This window comes from Canis lupus, chromosome 16, assembly GCF_048164855.1.
Source record: "Canis lupus baileyi chromosome 16, mCanLup2.hap1, whole genome shotgun sequence".
In the NCBI taxonomy this organism is placed as follows: Eukaryota; Metazoa; Chordata; class Mammalia; order Carnivora; family Canidae; genus Canis; species Canis lupus.
Genome location: NC_132853.1, coordinates 16,896,482 through 16,920,655, shown reverse-complemented (window position 1 = coordinate 16,920,655; position 24,174 = coordinate 16,896,482). Strand labels below are relative to the sequence as shown.

General features: G+C 43.6%; 1 protein-coding gene and 1 long non-coding RNA gene across 3 annotated transcripts in view; one reads left to right on the top strand and one right to left on the bottom strand.

The window, feature by feature from the left end:
• Positions 1-637: 637 nt before the first annotated feature.
• Positions 638-24,174, bottom strand: part of SLC6A4 (solute carrier family 6 member 4) — a 36,724-nt gene continuing 13,187 nt past the window's right edge. For both annotated transcript variants that reach the window (XM_072779171.1, XM_072779172.1), the window contains exons 3-14: positions 21,947-22,081; positions 20,785-21,004; positions 19,875-20,013; positions 19,163-19,297; positions 18,740-18,843; positions 17,547-17,674; positions 16,398-16,510; positions 15,417-15,548; positions 14,273-14,372; positions 12,252-12,352; positions 8,401-8,568; positions 638-2,753 (exon numbers count right to left, since the gene is read on the bottom strand). In XM_072779171.1, coding sequence (XP_072635272.1) covers positions 2,679-2,753; positions 8,401-8,568; positions 12,252-12,352; positions 14,273-14,372; positions 15,417-15,548; positions 16,398-16,510; positions 17,547-17,674; positions 18,740-18,843; positions 19,163-19,297; positions 19,875-20,013; positions 20,785-21,004; positions 21,947-22,081 — 1,550 coding nt within the window. In that variant the 3' untranslated portion in view covers positions 638-2,678. The remainder of the gene's footprint in view (positions 2,754-8,400; positions 8,569-12,251; positions 12,353-14,272; positions 14,373-15,416; positions 15,549-16,397; positions 16,511-17,546; positions 17,675-18,739; positions 18,844-19,162; positions 19,298-19,874; positions 20,014-20,784; positions 21,005-21,946; positions 22,082-24,174) is intronic.
• LOC140606180 (uncharacterized) lies at positions 695-11,967 on the top strand. Its single transcript, XR_012008568.1, has 3 exons — positions 695-964; positions 4,727-4,810; positions 9,477-11,967. It is a non-coding gene; the product is annotated as an uncharacterized lncRNA (long non-coding RNA).

The following is a 24,174-nucleotide window of genomic DNA, read 5'->3' as shown; positions in this document are numbered from 1 at the left end:
CTGCCTCTCTCTCTCTCTGTGACTATCATGAATAAATAAATAAAATCTTTAAAAAAAAAAAAAAAGATGAGGAAGTGAGCCAGCTCACTAAATAACTTTTTTTTTTTTTTTTTGCCCTATTGTGAGATTTCATTATTTGATTTGATTTTCACTGTTTGATCTTGGAGCTATTATTTTTACTTTGTGTTTGTCAGGCTCTTGCCTCCATTTCCAGATGGGGCAGCCAGAGCAATGAATTTAGGTTACAAGTCATATGCATTCTACACACAAATGTAATAAATTTTCAATGGGTTGTAAGTTTTCTGGAAGGCAAATCAATTCTTTGGCTTCATTGCTTATCAATATAGGAAACAATCTTAATCAGTTGAATTGCCCCCATGCTTTTATCTTGTGTCTTGCCTATTTCTTACTAATAAAATCACAGAAAAAAATTCACTTCAGTACTTAACTTTACAATTCAATTCCATTTTTATTTTTTTTTACTTTTGTGTATATACTACATTAGGTGTAAAAGGTCTTTAAAAGATTGTTTTAAAGTCCATCTACCTACTTCTAAGTTTTCCTTTAAAAAAAATCCATAGTAATACTGATAAATAGGGATCAAGTAAATGCAAAATGTGCAGAACAGAGATTTTGGTTTTGTTTTTTTTTTTTTTAAGTCCAGCGAAGTCTGAAAACTTTTCAAAACACCTATATAATTCCCTCAACACCTGTCTTGGCAAAACTTTAACTCCCTTTGAAAAAGTGCTTTTAAGAAATGATATCTTTGGAGCATGTGTAAGTGTGTGTGGGATGGAAAGAATTCATATCCGAATATCTTTATAAAGTAATTCTTAAAATTTGCAAAGCTATTTACCACTGAACACGCTGCCACTTATACAACCCCTCTCCTTTCAGCGTGCTAGGAAGAAAAGAGAATGAAAATAAGGTAGCGTGAAGGAATGAAAGAGTGAAGATAATGAAGGTAGGTCAGTGAGGGACATTTTTTTAACCCCTCTTCTTTTCCTCTAATATTTTGGGAAACTTCTCAGCAGCACATATCTATAAGGAAAATATCCTGCTGGGAGAAGCAAAGAATCAGAAATAGAAGGATATAGGGGAAATACAAGGAAATGGCTGGGGCAGATTGTTGGGGAAAGAAACCAAGAGAGGAAGATCTATAATTGGATAAAACCAAGCCTCTGCTATATGAGTCTTCTTTCTATAAGGCTGTTAGAATTAAATTCGATATATATAGAGGACTGAAATTATATGGGGCTAGATGACTGAGTCCCTTTTATCATTGACTAGGCTTTATCCCCTTTAAGATTTTGGTGAGGAAAAAAAAAAGATTTTGGTGAGGAATTTTATGCTACAAGATAAATTCTTCACTCATGCATTTGAAAGTCACAAGCCACCAAAGGTCAAATTTACTCGATCTGTATCAAAGGCTTTGTGTGGGATGCAAGGTTATTATTCACTTAACTGACCCTTTTCCAATTAGCCTTACTTAGTTTCAACTCAATCCTGAATATTATCTGGAGGGCTCACAATCCTGGTGACCAACCAGGAAGGGTTGGGGGAATTCCACTTAAGGCTAGAGTCTCCAATCACTTCTGGATTGAGGGTGATCTTGGTTAAGGTCACGGTGCCAAACCTATGCCCTATAAGCAAGAATTGGATTTAACCTTTCTTCCCAAAGCAAAGTAACCTGAGCAGCCAAACCCAGTCATTTGAAACAGAGCTTAAACCAGATAGTCAACTGAACATTGAAGATGCATTTGTCAGTATCCTTCCACAAAGCAGTTTATGGCCAAGCCACAATCCCTAATGAAATAGGCCATATTTGCCTGTGGAACATTATCCTGAATGTTTAGCTGGCAGAGACAGGAAGATAGCAATGAAGTGCAGCAAATGCTAAACACTGGTCCATAAAGGAAGGTGTGTGCTAACGCAATGTCACTGGAAAAGAAGGTGGCAGAGCATGTTGTAGTAGTTATACCCTTATAATAACATACATACACATTTGTTAATGTAAGAAAAATCAGAGCAAATTCATAGTTTGTAATGGGCCCAAAGTATTAGAATAGAGATAAGGATCCACTGAAACAACAGCATATACACAGGCTCACATGTATACATTATTTCCATTTAGTTTCTACATCTTCCTGACTCCACAGCAGCACATGGGTTGTTACAGGGTTCTAGTAGATTCCAGCTATAGAATTCTATGCTACTCAGAAAATATATGGCTAGCAAAACAGCGTCCCTGTTTTCTTCTACATGGTTTATGCATTTATGAACAGTGAAACTTTTAGAAGCAAATGGATGTCAGATACCAATGATCATAACAAGAAATGATGCAGGAGACTTTTACAAACTTGATTCTAAACCTAATCCTGATTAGATGGTGGCTTTCATGACCTCCATACACAGCCTCACACATCTAAAATAGTCCAGTTTAGCTATGTCATAGATTTAACATGGTGATATGTCCAAGAGATTTCAGAGAAACAAGTCATTGGAGGCCATAAGAGTCTGGGCACCATAGTCTTCTGGGACCATCTCTCCATGAGAAGGCCCTTCCATTGTCAGGGGTAGCTGGAAACTCATTCACTTAGAGGGGTGAAGGTGAGGCATGACTTGTCAGAACCAGAGGAAGAGATTGTTAGGAAGCCACTTTCTCTCACTGAAGCATGTTATATGGCATTCAAATGGATGTCCCCATAAGGAATTTCTGTCGCAGTTTCTGGAGTAATGCCTCTAATAATACGCTGTTGGGAAGAAAATATGATGTTAGACACATTCTTTTAACAGTTTTGCAAAAATATTTCAACGTTAATATTAAAACATTTAGCATTTTAATGGCTTTACTAGTAAGTTGGAATAGTATCATTGACTTTCCTCATGAAAGGAATTCCCAATTTATTTGTTCTCAAATACCGATAAAAGTGATGTATTCAGGGAGCACCTGGCTGGCTCAGTTGGACAATGTGACTCTTGATCTCAGGGTCATGAGTTTGAGCCCCATGTTGGGTGTAGAGATCACTTAAATAAATACAACTTAAGGATATATTCAAGAACTATAAGCATCTGTCAACTAATTACAGAAATCATCATAATACTAATGGGAGAAAATGATGAGCTTTCATTAGAACCTCCACTGGTGTATAACATGCTTTCGATGACCCAGGAAAGGACATCTTTTTCTCTGGACAGAGGCGGCTTCCTGTAGCCCCACACCACAGGGTTCAGGGAGCAGAGTTAATGCTGGACTCTGGCCCTCACCCTCAGCCAGGCTCCTTGCACCCTGCGTATCCACCAGAGGCCTGGTGCGCAGTGCCAGCTGATGGCCACAGTGATGGCCAGGATGTTACTGATCTCATGAATCTACCAGTGAAGAAGTACCGGTTAGTTCACACAAGGGTACAAACTATCACATAATTTAAAAAGATGTGACCATTTAAATCATCACTCCTCAAGCAAACTTATGTTGGCATAGTACTCATTACAGGGAAGAGTTTAGGAATTTTTAGTTTAAAACAGCTGAGATACACAGAATCTTTTTTTTAAAGATTTTATTTATTTATTCATGAGAGACACACACACACACAGAGAGAGAGAGAAAGAGAGAGAGAGAGAGCCAGAGACACAGGCAGAAGGAGAAGCAGGCTCCATGCAGGGAGCCATGATCCCATGTCTCCATGATCCCAGGTCTCCAGAATCAGGCCCTGAGCTGAAGGTGGCGCTAAACCGCTGAACCGAGATACATAGAATCTTTAAGACAGATCTGACATATGCTTGGGTTTAGGTATGAAATCCATAGCCCACCGGTAGCATCAGGGTCACATGAAGCAGCTCAGGGATGCGAAGAAGTGAAGCAGCACTTCATAGGCTTAGGAAAATCTTCATTAAGTTGCTTGGTAAAATCGATGATGGCCAAAAGTATGTATGGGAAGTGGGTGAAATTGGATCTGAAAGCTTTTTTTGATTTATGGATTGTAGGTAAAGCTCTGCTACTGTTCCTTTTTATTTGGGATTGAAAAAGTATGTAGTCCCCTTCAATTTTTTTTTTCAGTATAGTTGATACACAATGTTACATTAGTTTCAGCCCTTCAATCTTTTATTTCCTGGTTCTGGGACTTTGTTCTTTAAGGAGCAGAGCCTATGGAATCCAACCAGTTCCATCCGCATAGTTAGTGAAATTAACAAAACTGTACATTTTGTGTTCTGAATGGCTGAAATATATCACACTAGAAATCCCCTTAAAAAGGAGTTGCTGCGGTCCTCCTCAGCTACCTGGACATGTCAAGCCATAGGAAGCAAAATTTCACAAACTATCCCTCCCCAGAGATGAATGTGTAAGCCATACTGATTGAACAGAATTATGTCTAGCTAATTGGGAACTAGACACAGATCATCCTAACCAGTTGTAAGTGGAGCTATGTTGTGCGGGAAGAGAAGAGAGCACTAGGTGTAAGGTGGCATGGTATAAACATTGGAAAGGAGAATTTTTGGCTTTTGTGTCAGAGTCCCCAGCCACCATTCAGCTACCCTTCTGGCTGCTGATCTCCCAAAATGCCAGGCCCACTTTTATTTTCCATATTTTGGCAGCATTCCAGCTGCCAGACTCCCGTTGCTCTCAAAATTTGCGAGGCCACTTGGCCTTTTGAGAGGTGATAATCTAAGAAACAGGTCACCGTTGATGTCTTCATGAATCCTTACTTATCAGGGCCCCTCTTCCCAGGGTCTTTGTGCAGTATACTAGGAGTTTCTACAGCAGAGACCTAATCCAGCTGATGACTCCAAACTTGGGACTTCCAGGCTGCAGGTACATGTGATATCTTTTTTTTTTTTATTTTTTATTTTTTTATTTTTTTATTTTTATTTTTTTATTGGTGTTCAATTTACTAACATACAGAATAACACCCAGTGCCCGTCACCCATTCACTCCCACCCCCCGCCCTCCTCCCCTTCTACCACCCCTAGTTCGTTTCCCAGAGTTAGCAGTCTTTACGTTCTGTCTCCCTTTCTGATATTTCCCACCCATTTCTTCTCCCTTCCCTTATTTTCCCTTTCACTATTATTTATATTCCCCAAATGAATGAGAACATATAATGTTTGTCCTTCTCCGACTGACTTACTTCACTCAGCATAATACCCTCCAGTTCCATCCACGTTGAAGCAAATGGTGGGTATTTGTCATTTCTAATAGCTGAGTAATATTCCATTGTATACATAAACCACATCTTCTTTATCCATTCATCTTTCGTTGGACACCGAGGCTCCTTCCACAGTTTGGCTATAGTGGCCATTGCTGCTAGAAACATCGGGGTGCAGGTGTCCCGGCGTTTCATTGCATTTGTATCTTTGGGGTAAATCCCCAACAGTGCAATTGCTGGGTCGTAGGGCAGGTATATTTTTAACTGTTTGAGGAACCTCCACACAGTTTTCCAGAGTGACTGCACCAGTTCACATTCCCACCAACAGTGTAAGAGGGTTCCCTTTTCTCCGCATCCTCTCCAACATTTGTTGCTTCCTGCCTTGTTAATTTTCCCCATTCTCACTGGTGTGAGGTGGTATCTCATTGTGGTTTTGATTTGTATTTCCCTGATGGCAAGTGATGCAGAGCATTTTCTCATATGCATGTTGGCCATGTCTATGTCTTCCTCTGTGAGATTTCTGTTCATGTCTTTTGCCCATTTCATGATTGGATTGTTTGTTTCTTTGGTGTTGAGTTTAATAAGTTCTTTATAGATCTTGGAAACTAGCCCTTTATCTGATAGGTACATGTGATATCTGCCAAATTCCAGGTGAGCAAGTGGTGGACCATTCCACAAACTCCAACCTTATATATGGTTGGAAGGTGCAAAGATTTTAAGAAATTTACCTTTCTCTTTGTCTTTTTTTTTTTTTTAACTATACCAAAATTTCCTATGAGGCCTCCCTCTTATCATAGATAGAATTATGGACCATCAAGTCTGGTATTCACAAAGAAGTATAGTTCCTTGGAGTGCTTGGCAAAAGAACCCAACATGTTTTATCTTTCTCAGAGATTAAGTGTGCAAAGGGGCATATAAAGGCTTTTGAGAAGTACTATAGTAAAGAAACGTATGTAACTTGCATTAATCCACCATTCTTCAAAGATATTTGACCACATAACCTTTTCCCCCAGAAGTAACACCTAGTGATATTCCATAGAATATTTTATTCCTTAAAACACTTTGAGGGCAGCCTGGGTGGCTCAGCGGTTTAGCGCTGCCTTCGGCCGGGGTGCGATCCTGGAGACCTGGGATCGAGTCCCACGTCGGGCTCCCTGCTTGGAGCCTGCTTCTCCCTCTGCCTGTGTCTCTGCCTCTCTCTCTCTCTCTCTCTCTCTTTCTCATGAATAAATAAATAAAATAAAAAAACACTTTGAGAAATGGTAATCCAGTCCAATAAGCACATTTTATAGATGAAGAAACTAAGGCCCAGAGAAGGTGAGTGACTTGCCAAACCATTCGACCAGGTCCTTTCTCTACCAGTCTTCCTTGACTGGCTGTATCATGCTTCCTGCAAACCATATGGTGGCTTATGGCAAAGATGACCCTGCAATCACCCTTACTTAACTCTATTGCTAATGGATCTGAGCTGTGTTAATTATTCACCTTTGGGTGACATTTCCCTGTAGTCAATGGGGAATTTGCAAGACAGATGATAAGCATTTGAGGTGTAGTCTGACCGAAGAATACTGACATTTACTAACGTAACTAGAGTTCCCACCCTTGACCTCGACCTCTGGATTTTAATCAATGGAACTAGTGGATCATCACAACCATGATAAAGGACAATTTGAAGGAACAAATTCAACGATTCTGGGTCTGAGTGTGTATTTCAAGCAACACCAGAGTCCAAAGCCCTTGGGGAGGAATGAGGTTGTGATAGGACTGGTTTCAGTATAGAAAATAACTCCTTGCAGAGTTCTGTTCATCTAGGATTCAGTTTTTCTCTTTGGAAAAAGAAATGAACTCATCTCTTTTGAGAAAGATCTGATGTTTAATTGCCTTATATTCCCTTGCTTAATGTTTCTTATGAAATGTTTTAGGAAGGTGAGTAGGATGGTCTCACATTTGAGCTTTGCATATAAGAGCCAGTAGACTAGCCCACTTCCATTCTCAGGTCATTACAGATAAGGTCCCTTCTAGCTTTCCCCAACACCACTCTTCACCTTTGCACTCATCTACAAAAGCACCGAACTGCAGACTTCTTTAGGCTCCTCTGCCACAGTAACCTTTTTGCTATGGCAAGAAAGATAACCAAACAAGTAACAACTCAAGCATTTTCAATTCTCAAAGTAATGAAATACCACATTACTGGGAACCCCGGTGGCACTAGATGAAAAATGGCAACTCATTGCTCCTGAACCTCTAGTACAAGTTTCTACATAAACTATAGATACCCTGAGGACAAAAGTGAACAAAACTGCACCTGGATTCTGAGCTTCCCATAGTTATGTCCTTGGACAAGTCGTTGAAATAAGGAACTTTTGGCAAAATTATTCCCAGCCTCAATATCTTACATCTAAGAATATCTACCCATCCACCTCACAAGGGTGCTGATAGCAAAATGAGATAATCTACATGAAGATGCTTTAGAAAATATACAATCTTACACAAATTATAAGGTTTTAATAAGAAAATTTTATAGCACATTATTCATTACTGTATTAATATTACTATAATGGTGACTTTTTTATTCCAATGGTTTGAGCTAAAACTATTATATTGCTGTAACATCTTTATTTAATGATGATTTTCAAAATAGCACTCATCACACTGATGTTAGAAAAATGACAAGGGACATTTTCCACCATAATCTCCACTTAAATCAAAATATGTGTCTTGCTTCAGGGGCATCTGGGTGGCTCAGTCAGTTAGGTGGCTGACTCTTTATTTCAGCTCAGGTCATGATCTTGGTGTCCTGGGATGGAGCCCTGTGTTGGGCTCAGTGGGGAGTCTGCTTGAGGATTCTCTCTCTCCCTCTCCCTGTGCCCCTCCCACTGCTCGTAGGCTCTCTCTCAAATAAACAAATCTCTAATAAAAAATATATGTATTGCTTCAGACATTACAGATCTAATGTCCATCCCCAATGGCAAGCAGAAGGCAAAATAGTCATCTGATAAGTGTAGAATGCTATACACACCTCAACCTGTGTGCTGTGGTGCATGCAAATAACAACTCACACTTTTGCCACTGCATCTAAGGCTCATATGAGTGGCAACCATTATAGCTCTGCACATTGGTTTTGGTATATAAATATATAAGATTGAGAACCAGCTGGTGAACTTCACATGGTTAACTTATCTCCTTTAAATAGAGCAGAATAAGAAAATCCTTTTCTCCCCAAACAATTACTAGTCTGAACATACACACTAGTACCTACCTCTTTAAATGTCCCTGGAGTGGTGACCAGCCGGTAAGTTATATATGTGGGGATGCAGATGAAAGATGAGGTTCCTATGCAGTAACCCAGGATGATACTCCACTGCGGATAATTATATTGGAAAAGTCGTAGCTGTGGTGGGCTCATCAAAAAACTACAAATGATGAACTGAAACAGAAATGCCAAAAAACATTAAAAATCATAACAATATCCTGGCAGACAGTTCTGATACCATGAACACTAAATGCTAAAGCTGAGTTCCTTTCAGGAAATTCCCCAAATGTGATATATTCTAGATTGGTGCATAGAATCCACTCATTTCTCTGCCCAAGCTGTAACAGTAAAACAGCCAGGTGGAGATGCCAAGGGCCCAGAAGGTTGTTTACAAGGAGTTAAAGCAACCCCTTCAGGGCAAAAAGGAAGAGACTGGCATCTATTAAGAGTAGTTGGGCCCCGTCTCACCAGACAGTGAGGAACAAACTGGATGAGGACCTCTGTATGGCTCCTGCCAGTCCTAAGGCTTCACAGTTCTCTGAGCTGTTTTCATTTTGTCCTGCATTTCTCAGCTGTCAGATGGAAGTTACCTATGTCCAGGAGAGATATTAAGATTCTCAAGACCTGGAGAGGATGTGGACTCCTGGGTGTGTGTTCCCTCTTTGTCCTTTTCTTGAGCTCTCTGCTTTTCTGCACTGAGCGCCTTCGCCTGGGGTTTTCACAAGGATGGCCCAGCCAGGACCCATCTCAACAACGAGTGACTGCCTGCCATAGGCCCTCATCATGAAAGGAATAATGGAAGGAAAAAGCAGCTTAATATACTTTTTACTTGAAAATTCAAGTGAAAATGTCTCCTAAGAAAAATTTCACGATGTGCTCCCAACCCGTGGTTTATAAGTTTCCTTACCTTGGTTTGGTTTCTAGAGAGAGTGTAACTACCAGTTTTTGCCTAGTAACTACTGGACCAAAATCATTACGGCTCTTGATTTAATTTTATTGTATTACTTCATAGTCATAAAGAAAGCAGTAACGTAAATTGTGTGGTTAAACATCTACTTATATATTTTTTTCTTTGTCAGCAGGAACAAAATGGGAAGTTGTTAAACACACATCCATCTTCCCAACAGTATTATCCTACATCTGGGAGGAAGCTTTCCAAACAGGACCTGGCCAATTGCAAACCTTTCTCCGCATTTACTCACACCTCGACCCAGCTAAGGAACACAGAAAAGATGGGATAGACTTAGTGAGGAGCCCTCCCTTCTCTAGCTCATCTCATCTTGATGGTAGGTGTGTGAAATCCAGTGCAGTTCCCAGAGGTCTCAAGCTCTTGTGGGAGTAGTAAGTGCTGCCCTGTACACCTCTTTGCCTCTCCTTGCTCATATACAGTATTTTCTTTCTTTGTAGCTTGGCTTCCGTGAAAAAGAATATTTTTAGTAAGCTACTCATTGTTTACCAAAAGCAGCCTTAAAAAGCACAGAGCAAGGGATTCTGGGTTCAGTAAACCCACAAGTAGAAGACAGATTTGCCTCCTCTTAATTGGGCTCTGGAGCATTTGCCTTTAGAGGAAGTGAGTAAAGCAAACATCACAGGGATTATGAGTGAATATCCCTGAAACAAATCTGTGCGTGAGTTTTGCTGAGCAAAGAAACTCACTGACTGTAAACCAAGTGTTCACTCAGTCTGTAAGACAACCAGAGGTGCGCAGAAATTAAAGTAGTAAAAGCCTGGAGCCAGAACGACCGTGGAGCATGAGAGACACTCACCATGGGCATAACATTTAAGTAAATTTCAGTAATCAAGAAGTAATATGCGAGTGCAGCATTTTAAAAAGACAAGAACTAAAAGGGCCAGATTAGGGTCAGTGAGGTGAGACATGCAAGTATGGGGTCAGATTTTTGTGTTTATTTAAAATCTTGAACTCTATTGACTGGGGACTTCTTTTGCATTAGTTTTGGTTTTTAAAAAATACTATATTAAAATAGTCTTTATCCTGATTACTGAGGTTTATGGCCCCCCTTAAATTTGACACATGTGGTGCATGCCTAACTTGCCTCTCCCAAATCCCAGGCCTGGACATTGTTTCCTCAACCATGTGGGGGAAACACAAATAAACAGACAGATATAGCTTCTTCCCTCAAGGAAATAATGCAATGTCTCCTTTTCCTTTGAAAAACAAATGAAAGGATTTAAGTAGATTATCAAGAAGCACTGGTATTGGGGCACCTGGGTTGCTCAGTGGTTGAGCCTCTGCCTTCGGCTCAGGTTGTGATCCCGGAGTCCTGGGATCGAGTCCCACATGCTTCTCCCTCTGCCTGTGTCTCTGCCTCTCTCGCTCTCTCTCTGTGTCTCTCATGAATAAATAAATAAAATCCTTTAAAAAAAAAAGCAGCACTGCTATTAATATAAATTAATAATCCATTTATGTCAGCACTTCTGCTTCTAGTTATGGCAGACTAGGTGGTTCAATGCCAACCCTCTTACTGAAAACAACCAAACTTCTCGATTTAAAAAAAAAAAAAATACACATTTTCAAAACAGATAAACACCGGAAGGGGGAAAAAAGAGAAAGAAAGGGAAGCAAACCATAAGAGACCCTTAACTATAGGGAACAAGCTGAGGGCTGCTGGAGGGATGTGGGACAGAGTAACTGGGTGATGGGCATTAAGGAGGGCACAATGTGATGTGATGAGCACTGGGTGTTGTACGTAAGTGATGAACCACTAAATTCTACTCTACTGGGATGCCTGGGTGGCTCAGTGGTTAAGCATCTGCCTTCGGCTCAGGTCGTGATCCTGGGGTCCTGGGATTGGGTCCCGCATCGGGCTCCCCACAGGGAGCCTGCTTCTCCCTCTGCCTGTGTCTCTGCCCCTCTCTCTGTGTCTCTCATGGATAAATAAATAAAATCTTTCAAAAAATAAAATAACTAAATTCTACTCTACTAAATATTAAAGCATATGTTAACTAACTAGAATTTAAATAAAAATTTGAAAGAAAAATATACATGTGTTTTTAATCTACCTAAAAGCACCAGGGAACTTGTAATAGGAACTACCAGGCCAAGTCCGGGACACTTAGCCACCCTGGGGCAAGTGTCTCCTTCAGAAGGATACCAGAAGGAAGGCAGAGGAGCATGCTGCAAGGGGTAGGGACAGCTGATCATGTCTTGACAAATAGGCAACACTTAGAACTGAACGTTCTCACCCAGAGTCCTTTGTCAACAAAAAGATTCTACTTTTGACTTAGGCCTATGCTTGAGGACTTTTGTGTGAGGGATAAGAGAATGAATAAGAAATTATAAGGACCACTCCTAGGGCATTCGAAAGCGAAGCTCAGTAAATCCTTCCCAGGTCTTGAAAAGGTCCTACTTGTCATGTGACCTGGGACCCTTTAGACTTCAATTTCCTTAACTGTAAAATGGGGTGTTAGGAAGAATTACAGAATTGTAAGGATTAATAGAGCAATGAGTGTAAGTTTAGCACAAAGTCTGGCCTGGCAGTGCATATTCAATAAGTGTTATTTATCATTATCACTGAGCTGGGGAGTGATGTGACACATGCAGCAGGGACTCAAGCCCAGCCTACCCTTTCGTGGTGCTGGGAATCAGAAGAGGTGGGAAGCATGGGGAGGGCAGTGACTCGGAGGGGTCGTCAATGGGGTTTCAGAAGCGCAGGTCATGCTTTTATTTCTTAGCATGGTTTTTGCTGCAAAAGTGTGCTTGATTTATAAAACTCCATATAGACTCACACTTAAGATTTATACACTTTTCTGTGTACGTTACACCTCAATACAATTTACTTTTTATAAGTGTTTGGGTGACTCTTCAGAGCCAGAAGGAGAGGGAAACGACCACTCACCAGGAGAAACAGAGGGCTGATGGCTACCCAGCAGATCCTCCAGAACCATCCAGGGCTGAAGCCAAGCATTTCCTTCACGTCACTGCAGAACTGAGTGATGCCTAAAATCACGCGCAAGAGAAAGAGATTGACTGAGGGAGGACATGGCCCGTCTTACCCCTTGATTCTCAGAAACAGTTAGCAGCTCTGGAATTCCTCCTCAGCTGGGCTCAGGGGCACCAATCTGCTCTGAAGTTGAGACGGCGGACTCGTTACACAACTGCACCTGATACAAGCAATGTTCTGTCTACATAGAGTGGGGGCTGGGTGGACATTTGGGCAGGGACCCAAAGCCCCCTCCTGGTGCCCACACTGCCTTTCTAAGATCTCAGCACACGTTTGATTTTATTGTTACTGCAGAAAATAAAGTTGAATTTTTAGAAAAAGATTTTATTTATTTTTTCAAGAGAGACACATAGAGAGGCAGAAACACAGGCAGAGGGAGAAGCAGGCTCCCTGCAGGGAGCCCAGTGTAGGACTCAATCCCAGGACCCCAGGATCACACCCTGAGCCAAAGGCAGACGCTCAACCACTGAACCACCCAGGTATCCCAGAAAGTTGAATTTTATCTAGGAATTGTGAGCCCACTTGACAAGAGACTGACCCAACACTGGAAACTTTCAAGATAAAATTTTAACCACATATTGACCATTCATATGCCGGATCAAGACCAAGGTTCTTCTATAAAGAGTATGTGAAGGAGAGAACTGAGAACTCCTGACTGGTGAGAGATTGGGAAGGGAAGACTAGGCTGCAGCTGCTTCCCTGAGAGTCCAGCACCGCGAGGTCCACAGCGATGCACATACTCTGAACTCTGTCCTCATCACTGAGAAGGTAGGGAGGAATTCTTTTTTTAAAAACTGGGCCCATGTGCAACTCAGAATATGGGGCCTCCCCTTCTTCATATTATGTATAATGGCAAACATGCTAACGCTGTTTTATTACCATAGAAACTAGGAAAAATCAATACATTTTCAGAATGAAATAATCACTTCTTGATTTTAAAGATGAAGAGAGGTATCTCCAAGCCTGGTTTTTCTTTCTTTTTCTTTTCTTTTCTTTTCTTTTCTTTTCTTTTCTTTTCTTTTCTTTTCTTTTCTTTTCTTTTCTTTTCTTTTCTTTTCTTTTTCTTTCTTTCTTTCTTTCTTTCTTTCTTTCTTTCTTTCTTCTTTCTCTCTTCTTCTTTCAGATTTTATCTATTTATTTTTTAAGTAATCTCTACACCCATTGTGGGACTTGAATTTATAAGCCTGAGATCAAGAGTCACATGCTCTACAGACTGAACCAGCCAGGAGCCCCTGAACCTGGCTCTCTTCGTTTCAATTGCCTGGGTCATCCCCATCCTCACCCACGGATTCTTGGGACCCCCTGCCAACAGACCCACGTTAGCTCACTCTCTGTGCTCCTGCTAGTGTCAACCTTATCAGATTCCATCCCAGGCTCATAGGAGGTGAACTGGAGATTCTACCAAAGCAGATAATGCAAACAGGAACATTCCTGCCTCTTCCCTGGAAGATAATCTCCTAAACTCTATCTCAAGGCTTTGCGGAGGGGCTCTTTCTTACAAAATTTAAATTGGCGGCCAACTCTATAAAGTAGTAGTATATTGTACACTCTAACAAATGCATTCACTTTGCACTATTTCTTTGTTGTCTGCAATTCTTAGAGCCAATCAATATTTTAAGCATCCACTACAGATGAGCTATATGGAATTACTTCAGCCTATCTCTGCTGGGTGAACATTTAAACTCAGAAGGAAAAAAAATGTCTTTCCACAAGTAAGGCGAATTTGTGGTAGAGCGTGAAGGAAAAGGTGACCTGTTTCTGAAGCAGGCACTCTGCTGGGGTGGTTTTACAGACCCCCAGGCAGGTGACATCTTGTACCCCGCTCTGGCTTTCTTTGATGAAATCTGCCCTTCTTTATTCTGGCGGCTACAAGCTGGTGTAGAAAGGCTCATGACTGGCGGAAGGAAGCATCTTACCATAAAACCAATACACAGCAACTGCCTCTATAAGTGCAACGGTGAGCACTGCGGGCCCTGTGGCGTACTCCTCCAGCAGCTTCACCACGTATGCCCCGCCCTGGAAATGAGATCACAAACCTGATTAAGTACCTTCTGAGGCACTACCTCCTCTTTATGATGAAAGCCAAAAGCAGGTTCTTAACTTAGGATAATTCCTGCATTAGACCTAATATAAATACCCTAGAGCCTGCCTCTTAGGCCCTTGCAGTGTGGGCCAGATTTCACTCCATCAGATGTCTCTTCCTGTCCTATGGAGCACTCTCTCCCTGTTTCCTCTCCCACTAAGCTTTAAGAGACAGACTCAAAAGAACCCCTGGATCTGTTTTCAACTTTCAATTTACTGAACACTTACTGTGTACTCTACCCTAAAGAATCCTGGTCCCTGGAGACTGAACCTGGGAGAGTTCACACAATACCAGACACACTGAGCACAATGGTCCTGGTATCACCTTCTGTCTTAACTCACCAATTCCTTGGGTCCTCCTCAGCTTCCCCAACCCTCCCCCCCACCACCTGCTGAAGCTCCAGAGCCATTGGGATGATGGCTTGAAGATGCATGTCTTCAAAATCTATCCTGAGTCAGGAGGACACAAGCCTAGGATGCCTGCGGGTTCTATCAGATTCTGTTTTACAGTATTTGCCTCAGCTACAAAAAAATAAAAAAATAATAAAAATAAAAAATCATGGGAGATGGTCTGACTTCTTCACCACTGCAAATTCTCTGGAGGAGACAAAGTGACATTACAAGCATGAGATGCCAGCCTTCAGATATTCTGCATATTAGGACATCAGGGCAATAATCCCATGAAAGCCGAGAAGCAAATCTTATTTCTCCAGATACTCTGTCAAGCCTGAAATCTAGTTGAGTCTCCTGTAAAATGCTAAGACCTTCAGTTACATGCACAGATTCTACCAACAGATGCTGCCAGAAACCATTGCTCTTCTGGTCCCTGGTGATATTTTAACAGCAGTGTCAACCCCTCTTACTTTGGCCCCTTATATGGCCTCAGGGCACCATATAGGATGGGAGGAAAGGAACAGGTTCTTGCAGTGTTCTGCTGCCCAGGGGAGGCTGTGCAAAGCTGAGAATTGTGGTACTCACAAAGGTCAGGGTGACCAGGGATCCAAAGAAGCAGGTAATGACCACACAAAGCACAAACCACTCCCGGCGCTTGGACCAGATGTGTGGAAACTCATCTAGCACAGCTGTGATCACCCCCTCCAAGCCTGCAAACTGAAAGGGACACACAAGCAATCACAAGGGAGGGCTGGGGACAAGTCTGTTACCTTTAAGGACAACAAACAGGAGAGAGAGTTGCTGGTCATGAGTAGATCCCCTTCTACACCGGCCCTCACTGGAAATATACCACCCTGTTTTACAATGTCATTTAGAACCCAGCCCTAAGGATATCAAGGAAAGAAAATATAGTACCTGGACAGGACTTCCTTTTTAAAAAATATTTTATTTATTTGTTTGAGAGAAAGCACACAAGCAGAGTGTGGGGCAGAGGGAGAAACAGACCCTCTGCTGAGCATGGGGCCAGACATGGGGCTCAATCCCAGAACCCTGAGATCACGACCCGAGCCAAAGGCAGGCACTTAACTGACTGAGCCACCCAGAGCCCCTAGATAGGACTTCTTTATGTGAGGTCTCTTGGGGAGACTTTGGTTGTGCCAGAAAGGCCAGCTCAAAGCTGAAAGTCATCCCCCACTAATAAGTAAATACAAGGTGCTGAGACAAATGTGAGACAGCAGGGTACGGAGACACAAGAGTGACTTTGCTCTGGCCTTTGGCTGTTGCCATCTGGTCAAGGAACAGGGTATAGTAATAATAGTTCACATATGCTGAGCCCTGGCCTATGCAGACACCTCACTCATTAGCCCATTAATGAACCTCTAAATGCACTAAAGATCAAGAGCACCACAGTGAGGGCTGAGCAAAGGGCTGAGGGAGCCCCAGGAGGAAGTAGCCAATGTCTGGGGTGGCTGGGATGGGAGGGATAGGTCCACCTTCCTCCCACTCCCCTGCTTCCTCTTCCCCTATCTCCACCAAAAAGCCAGGTTTCCTTCCCCATTCACTCACAGTGCTGTCCAGGCCCAGTGTGATCAACATCAGGAAGAAGATGATAGCAAAGAATGTGGATGCTGGCATGTTGGCTATGGCTTCTGCATATGTGATGAAGAGGAGGCTGGGGCCTGAAACAGAGCGGGAGAGAGGAGGTGGTAGTCACCAACACCTTCCCTGCAAAGATGTCTCAGGGGGAAACTCAGCCACACCAACAATGACAATTCTTGTCACAAGGCCTTACACATGAATTAGGCTTTAACACATACCAAATTCTTGCTCACGCTCCACACCATTCCACCTGCCCATCCCAATATCATGCAAGGCCAGGAGGGAATAGTATCATCTTGAAAATTGTGAACCCTCAATCAATGGGGGAAAGAGAAACAAACCCAAGACCCTAAGACTAACAAAGCTGCATACAGGAATAAGAGTTTCTGCCATATAATTCAGAGCTTTTTTTTCCAGGGCCAGGATATAGCCCTATAGCATTTAGCTCTTTCTGATGGCTTTAGCTCCAGAGCTCCAGAATGGTAGGAAATGTGAAACTGATTGCAAAAGAGTCATAGAGTCCTTGGAATAAAGATCTCCCACTATTTTAAAGTCCCTTTTGATAGCGTGAGGGACATGTCCTCAATCTCTCATGAGCTAGATAGGGGTGCCTTAGTTTGGAGTACAGGAATGATTGGAGCTATGCATCAGGCCAAAGACAGAAGCAAGAAAGCCCTGGGATTCCATCCACAAGATTCCATTGCCACTTTTTCAATATCTGTTACTTCTTTTCCATGGAAACCTCATAATACAGTAGAGGGACTATGTCATCTACATTTTATTTTTCTGCAAGAGGAAATTCTAAGGATTAGTAATCGTTTGCTTACTTACTAGACTTGGACTCATTGCCAGACCCAAACCCACTGGTTCTAAAAGCCCTCATCCAAGTCATATTTTCAAGCCCATAGTGTACTGAAGGCCCTTGAACCAGATGCCACGGGTGCTGCCCCATCCCCACCATGGCTAAACACAGAGGCAGTGAGTTTCTCTTAAACTGTGGAAAGTTTTTAGAGGAACACTTAGAAATAATTCAAAAGATATATATTTGTAAGGATCCAAAGAGTAGCCAAGCAACTCAGTGAGAGCAAGGCATGTAAAGAGAACCCAAGTTCCCACCTGCATCTTTGGCCACCTCAGACACATCTTCGTTCCTCATCTCAGCCATATATCCGAGCACTGTGAAGATGACAAATCCTGACACGAAGCTCGTCATACAGTTCACCACACTGGTCACCAGGGCGTCTCTAGAGCAGAAAACCCATGTGGTCTGAGACATTTCCAAGTAGAGAGTCTCAAGAGCATCTGTCTCCAGCCAAGGCAGGGTGAGCCAGCTGAACCCGCAGGGACCTCAGGCCTGTCCTGGTGTCCCCTCCCCTCCTCCCAGTCCCTGCCTCTCAGACTGGTTGGCAGCTGCCATTACCGCCATGCATGGGAGGGGAGAGCCGCAGGTCAGGACTGGTTAAAGAGATGGTCCTGTTGTGAACTGGAACACAGATTTCTTGACTTCAAATAAGAATTTCTCCGAAGCAGGGCCCGGATTGGAGTCGGGCCATCTGAGGGCCTTGGCCTCACATTTATGAAGCCCTCATATTTAGACTATAAACATTATGTGCAAACAGGTTACAAGACTGCCATAGGGATATCCTGACACTTTTAAAAGAAGACCTTGTCATCCAACTTCAGGTTGGTGTCTCAGTGCAATGCCACATTGATTAGGGTACTTTTTAAGAAAAAATTAATTCTGTAATTATCTTGTGAACAGCACCATTAGACTGCTGGACACTGCCATCTGTTATAGAGCATTAAAACAAAGTTAACTCTAAAGATGATGAGTGATATTGAAATTGTAATTGGTATTACACTCCCTATTTCATCAAAATTTCTGAAATGAGATTTTGCCACAAAAATTATGGCATTTTGCATTGGTCAAAATAACTCAATCATTATACTTTTGTGAAGATGTGCATAAATAAATGGTCACATTATAATTTTTGTTAAACACATTAATAAGTGAAATCTAAATATTTAACATGTTGCGATTTTTGTAAATCTGTTTTGGAATTTAATTTTTTTTATACACAGAGACTCTCACCAAATGGAATTGGCCTGGGGCCCCTCTCAATCTCTGAATGGCCTGGGTGAGGCTATGGACTAGGTGGGTGCTCTGGCCATGGTGCAGCTGGTCAAGGACCTGTGGTACACCTAAGCCCAGCCGAGTTTGAGGCCATAAGTTCGGTTGCCTTCCTCCGGGCCAGCTGACTATGCTCACCCTACATTCAAGCTTTGCTTGGGGAGCCCCAGATACTCACTGGTAACAATTGTTGTTGAATTTGTTGTAGCTAGCAAAAGCCAGTAAAACCCCAAAGCCAGGACCAAGAGAGAAGAAGATCTGAGCAGCAGCATCCACCCACACCTGGAAGGCAGGAGACGTAAGGGTAAGAACTGAGCCAGGGCCAGCGCTCTCCCCTCCATGTGGCTCCATGCAAAGTGAAAAACCAGGTTTCAAGCTCCTTCCAGGGGCAGCCACATACCAAGTGCAAACAAATGTGATTTCTCTTCCTCACGTTTTGGCATAAACCAATTCCCTGGCCTTGACTGTACTTTTCATGCTTGCATTTCTGATTTATAACATTATTGCAAACTTGCCACTGAACCTAAATTTCAGTTGTCCCTATTGAGCTTCATTTGGTAAAATGACAGACAGGTGCACATCGTTTTCCTCATCATCTTACCCCTGTCTCCAGGAGTTTCTGCCAGTTGGGTTTCAAGTAGAAGAGAACACCCCTCCAGGCTCCAGGGAGGGTGGCCCCCCTTACCAGCAGGACAGAAAGGATGATATAAGGGAAGGTGGCTGTCACCCATACCACCTGTAAAGGAAGGGAGTAGAAACACAGGTTGTCAGCAGGTAGATAGATGTTGGTGTCTTTCATTCTTGAAAACATCCTAGAAAAGAGACACACCTCTCCTTTTCTGTAACTATAGGAGGCAGGGTGACATGGCTGAAATATCAGAGCCTTTTGAACCAGACAGGGATCTGGTGCACAGCTTGCTAGTACTATCACCTCTAAACCCACTTCCCACCTGTAATATGGGAAAACACCCAGCAAAAGATAATGAAGTAGCCAGTGATCAATAACGCACTGATCATGGCCCATCATGGGTTTTCAATAAATTATTGCCATTTTTATTAATTGTGACACCACAGATAGGTTAAAGGAATTTTTTTTTAAAAAATCACACAATGGTTCTTGGGATTGGCCCATTTCTAGAATTTTTGAACAGATTTGGTAAAGAGAAACCAAATGAATTGTGAATCATGAATCGTGTTTGGTGTTGAAGGAAACAATGTCCCTCTGTCTGTGGCTGTCCAGGATACTGAGTTCTGAATTTGAATCCTCTGGGACCCCTTGGCAGGCCTGGATCCACAGCCAGAGTCCTCCTCACCTTGCCAGATGTTTTGACACCTTTCCAGATACTGAAGTAGATAACAACGAAGATCAGCATGATGCAGAGGGTGAGCTGCCAGCTGATGCCACCCAGGTCCTGAAGTCCATTAGACCGATGGAGCTGCAGGACGTGGCGCCTGGAGTGAGTGAGAAAAAAAGGTCTGTGAGATGGCCTGAGCAGCACGCTGAGCTGGTGGTCTGTGACAGTTCCGGCAGGTGCCAGAAGAAGCGGACATCGCCCTACAAGGACCAGCCTTAGGAACTCCTGGCTCTGCCCATCTTGAGGCACAGGGTGCCACAATTGGCCCACAAACCCCGGGAGGAGCACTCAGCTCCCAAGGCGGACTTTCAGGCATCTCCTTTCCTGGCTGGGTGTGCAGGTGGGTCCCTTCCCACCTCAAAATTACTCTCTCTTGGGCTTCAGCTGCCAGAAATTCTGGCATTAAAGAGTACTACCTACTCCAAAGGGTAGGTCCCACTTGTGAAGTGAACACATGATACTAGAAACTCTCTGAATAGTTTCCAACTACTGAAGCAGTGGGAGGCTTTGATTCCATGACAAGTGGCTGAGAGTGGGGTCCAGGAAGAAGGTGCTTCTGACACAAGGAGTAATTTCAGAATGTGCAAAAAGGGATGGACTTGGGCACACTGGGGCAACCTGGCCTGCCATGCTGGAAAGGAGGGGGACAACACAGAAGGCCATATTAGGGAGCACCCAAGGTAGAGTCCCCCTGGCTCCAAATCTGCCTGGGGCTGGCCTTGCTGCTCCCTCTCTTTCATTTACTTCCCTTGCCCTCAGAGTTGCATTTCTCATAAATCTGGAAAGAGATAAAGAGCCTCTGCCTCCTTCCTCGGAAGCCAAGTCCCAGGGGTGTGACCTGCACCTAACAGACCACCCCCTCACTTACATGTAAAATTCTTCTGCAGGGGATGTTGAGTGGGGCGTCCAGGTGATGTTGTCCCCGGAAAAGTAGTTGGTGCAGTTGCCAGTGTTCCAGGAGTTCTTGCAGCTGGTCCAGGGCAGCTGGTCCGTGAAGGACGAAATGAGGTAGTAGAGTGCCCAGGCCATGATGGTGTTGTAGTAGGAGGCAATGTAGAAGGCAATGATGCAGATGGCATAACCGATCCCTGGGAAAGGGAGGGGGCGGTAGGCCACGTTTACAGGGCGGCCTGGGCCTTGGAGGGCCCTGCAGCTCAGGTGAGGGGGGGGAGGGGCTGCCATTCGCCACGTCCCCCAAGACCTGGGAGATGGTGGGCAGGTGGCAATGTGGTAAATTCCTTAGATGTATTTGTAAGATTACACGTTTGACAAAATAAGTGTGTGTGTGTGTGTGTGTGTGTGTGTGCAAGTGCATGTGCTGTTAATGCTTTAAACTTTTTCTAGTTTGGTTGCTTTAAAAAATATTTTTATTTGAATATAGTTGACACACAATGTTACATTAGTTTCTGGTGTACAACACAGATAGACAATCTACACGTTATGCTCTGCTCACCACAAGCGTAGCTGTCATCGGTCACCACACGACATTACAAACACCACTGCCTCTATTCCCTGGGCCGTGCCTTTCATCCCCGTGACTGATTCATCCCATAACTGGAAGCCCATACCTCTCACCCCCTTCACCCATTCCGCCCATCCACCACCTCCTTCCCTCTGGCAACCACCAGTTTATCCTCTATATTTATAGGACTCTATTGAGTTTACTTTTATTTTTTAATGCTTATCTTACTTCTATTATTTTTTTAAGTTTCTTTTTTTTAGTCATCTCTACAACCAATGTGGGGCTCGAACTCATGACCCCGAGATCAAGAGTTGCTTGCTCTACCAGCCAAGTGCCCCAGGTTTACTTTTAATTGTCATTTATTCTATTTCCTTTTAACAATTTCATGCCACTTGAGCAGTCAAAAACTTAATTACTCAAAAAAAAAAAAAAACTTAATTACTCAATTATTTCCCAGAGATACCTTAAGGCCTGATTCCAGAAGAAGGTCCTGGCTCCCACACATGGACGGAAATCACCTTCCCTGCAGGATGCACTCACCTACCCACCCAGCAAGCCTTTCAGTTACCTTTGAAAATCGGGCAGATTTTCCTCCATATTGAAATGCATCCATTTCGGTGGTACTGGCCCAGCGCGAGCTCCATGTAGAACAGCGGGATCCCCCCAAAAATGGCCATGATAGTGTAGGGGAGAAGGAATGCCCCTGAGGTAGATGAAAGACAATTTCACCCCCTGCCCACATCTGCCCCAGAACAGCCCAACTGATCTGGACACCAGAGGTCATGCCAAGATTCACAGGGCCATCTGACACTCAAGTATCACAAAGCTACCCTGTGTTGAATGACCTCACACGGTGCCCCTGGTCTTAGTGCTTTGCCAGAACTCCACGGTCAAAGAGGGGTTTCAGAGAGTAAACGAAGGAGCCAGAGAGTACATGGAAAGAAAGCTGGATTTGGGATCAACAGACCAGGCCCTGGAATGGGTTGTGCTTCTAACCACCCAGCGGACCCTGGTCACCACCCCTCCCTGAACCTGTCATGGGAGCATGAAATGACAGGATTGAGGTGGGCTGAGCCTCCCCACACCAGCCACACACAGGAATCACTGGTGGTGAGTTTAAGAACGCACATCCACCCAGACTCCCTGAAGCAGAAGTTCCAGGGATGGGTGTATAAAGGTAATTTTTAAGCTGCCCAAGTGATTCTAACACAGCCAGAGTTTGAGACCCTTAGGACAGATCACCTATGACAACCTGCATGATCGCTGCAATAATCTACAAGTCCCTGAATTCTTATCTTTGTTCATCCATAACATCCCTGGCTCCAGACACTTATTACTGATATTTGGCTATATTCCCACAATCCCACTAAGCCAGAATGCTCCCCTCTTTAACCACCCTTTGCAGATGTGGCTGAAATGGTCAGTTTGCCACAGAATGAGGAAGTGCGGAGCTGCTGCGTCACTGGAGATGCTGGTGTCCCCTGGCTCTCATGGCTGAGACAGAATTTGGAAACACCAAAGTGGGAATTGCTCACCTGCTGCCTGAGTTTTAGCCCAAAGGGTGGGTCAGCTGTGATTTTCACCGCTAAATTTGAACACAGAAGGCAGTGCAACTCAGAAAGTTCCCACCTCACTTGCAAACACCCTGACAACATCTGGCTTGAGAATAAGAACCATGTTGTGTTTTCATGGTGGCATCTGTCCAATGGATCTGCTTGACTGGCTTTATAGTGGGGAATGAGGGTGGGAGAAACATCACCAGTACCCCCAGCCCCTTATAAAATGCTCAAGCAAAATGTGAGCCCTCCTAGGCTAGTGGTAACTTCTGCTCCTTCCCGGCAAGGAGGGCTGGGCTTCCCAGGCCTCCTGGAGCTGCCTTTGCCTTCACATGGACCAAGGTTCTTTAAAAATGCAGCAAATCCAGGCAACTCTGCATCATGCCATCGAGGAAATGAGGACACTAATGAATTCTTTCCCAAATTTCATTTTAGCTGCCCTCCCAAATCAGTTGCCAGAGCTTCTGTCAAAATAAATATTGACTGATTTGACTTCCACTTCTTGTCCTTTTTCCCATTTTGATAGCAAGTCCAATGTCAATGCAAAGGCCCCATACCTACTCCCTCCTCTCCATTCTACTCTCTGCAGCTCCCATTGCCATGCCTATAGTCAACTGCTCTTTTTGATAATCTACAAAGTTAACTGCTCTGAAGGCGTTAAGGGTAGAAAGAGGAATATGGGGCAGCCCCGGTGGCTCAGCGGTTTAGCACCGCCTTCGGCCCAGGGCGTGATCCTGGAGACCCAGGATCGAGTCCCATGTCGGGCTCCCTGCATGGAGCCTGCTTCTCCCTCTGCCTGTGCCCCCTCCCCCCTCTCTCTGTCTTTCATGATTAAATAAATAAAATCTTAAAAAAAAAAGGAGGAATATAAAATAGTCTCTCGCCTCAAAAATTTAGCACCCTTGTAGGAGACATGAGGCAGATTCAGTGGATGGTTTGGGGTTATCATTAATGCCAGGCTGTGGCTGGGTTCAGCTCTGGATCATGCTCAGGTTCCAGCTCAAGACTGAACCTAAGCTGACGCCCTTCTCTGACCACACACAAGTCCAAACGCCCAGGAGGGTCTGGGACTCCAGAGCCACTTCCCAATTTATCCTTACACAGATGTAACCTCTCTGGACTCTGCTGAGCAGAACATGCACAGTGCTGATGGCCATTCTCTTGCTGTGAGAGCAGAGCTTGGATAATGCAGGGATGAGAAGGGGGCTCTTCCACAAAGCACTAAGGATGCTGAAAATCT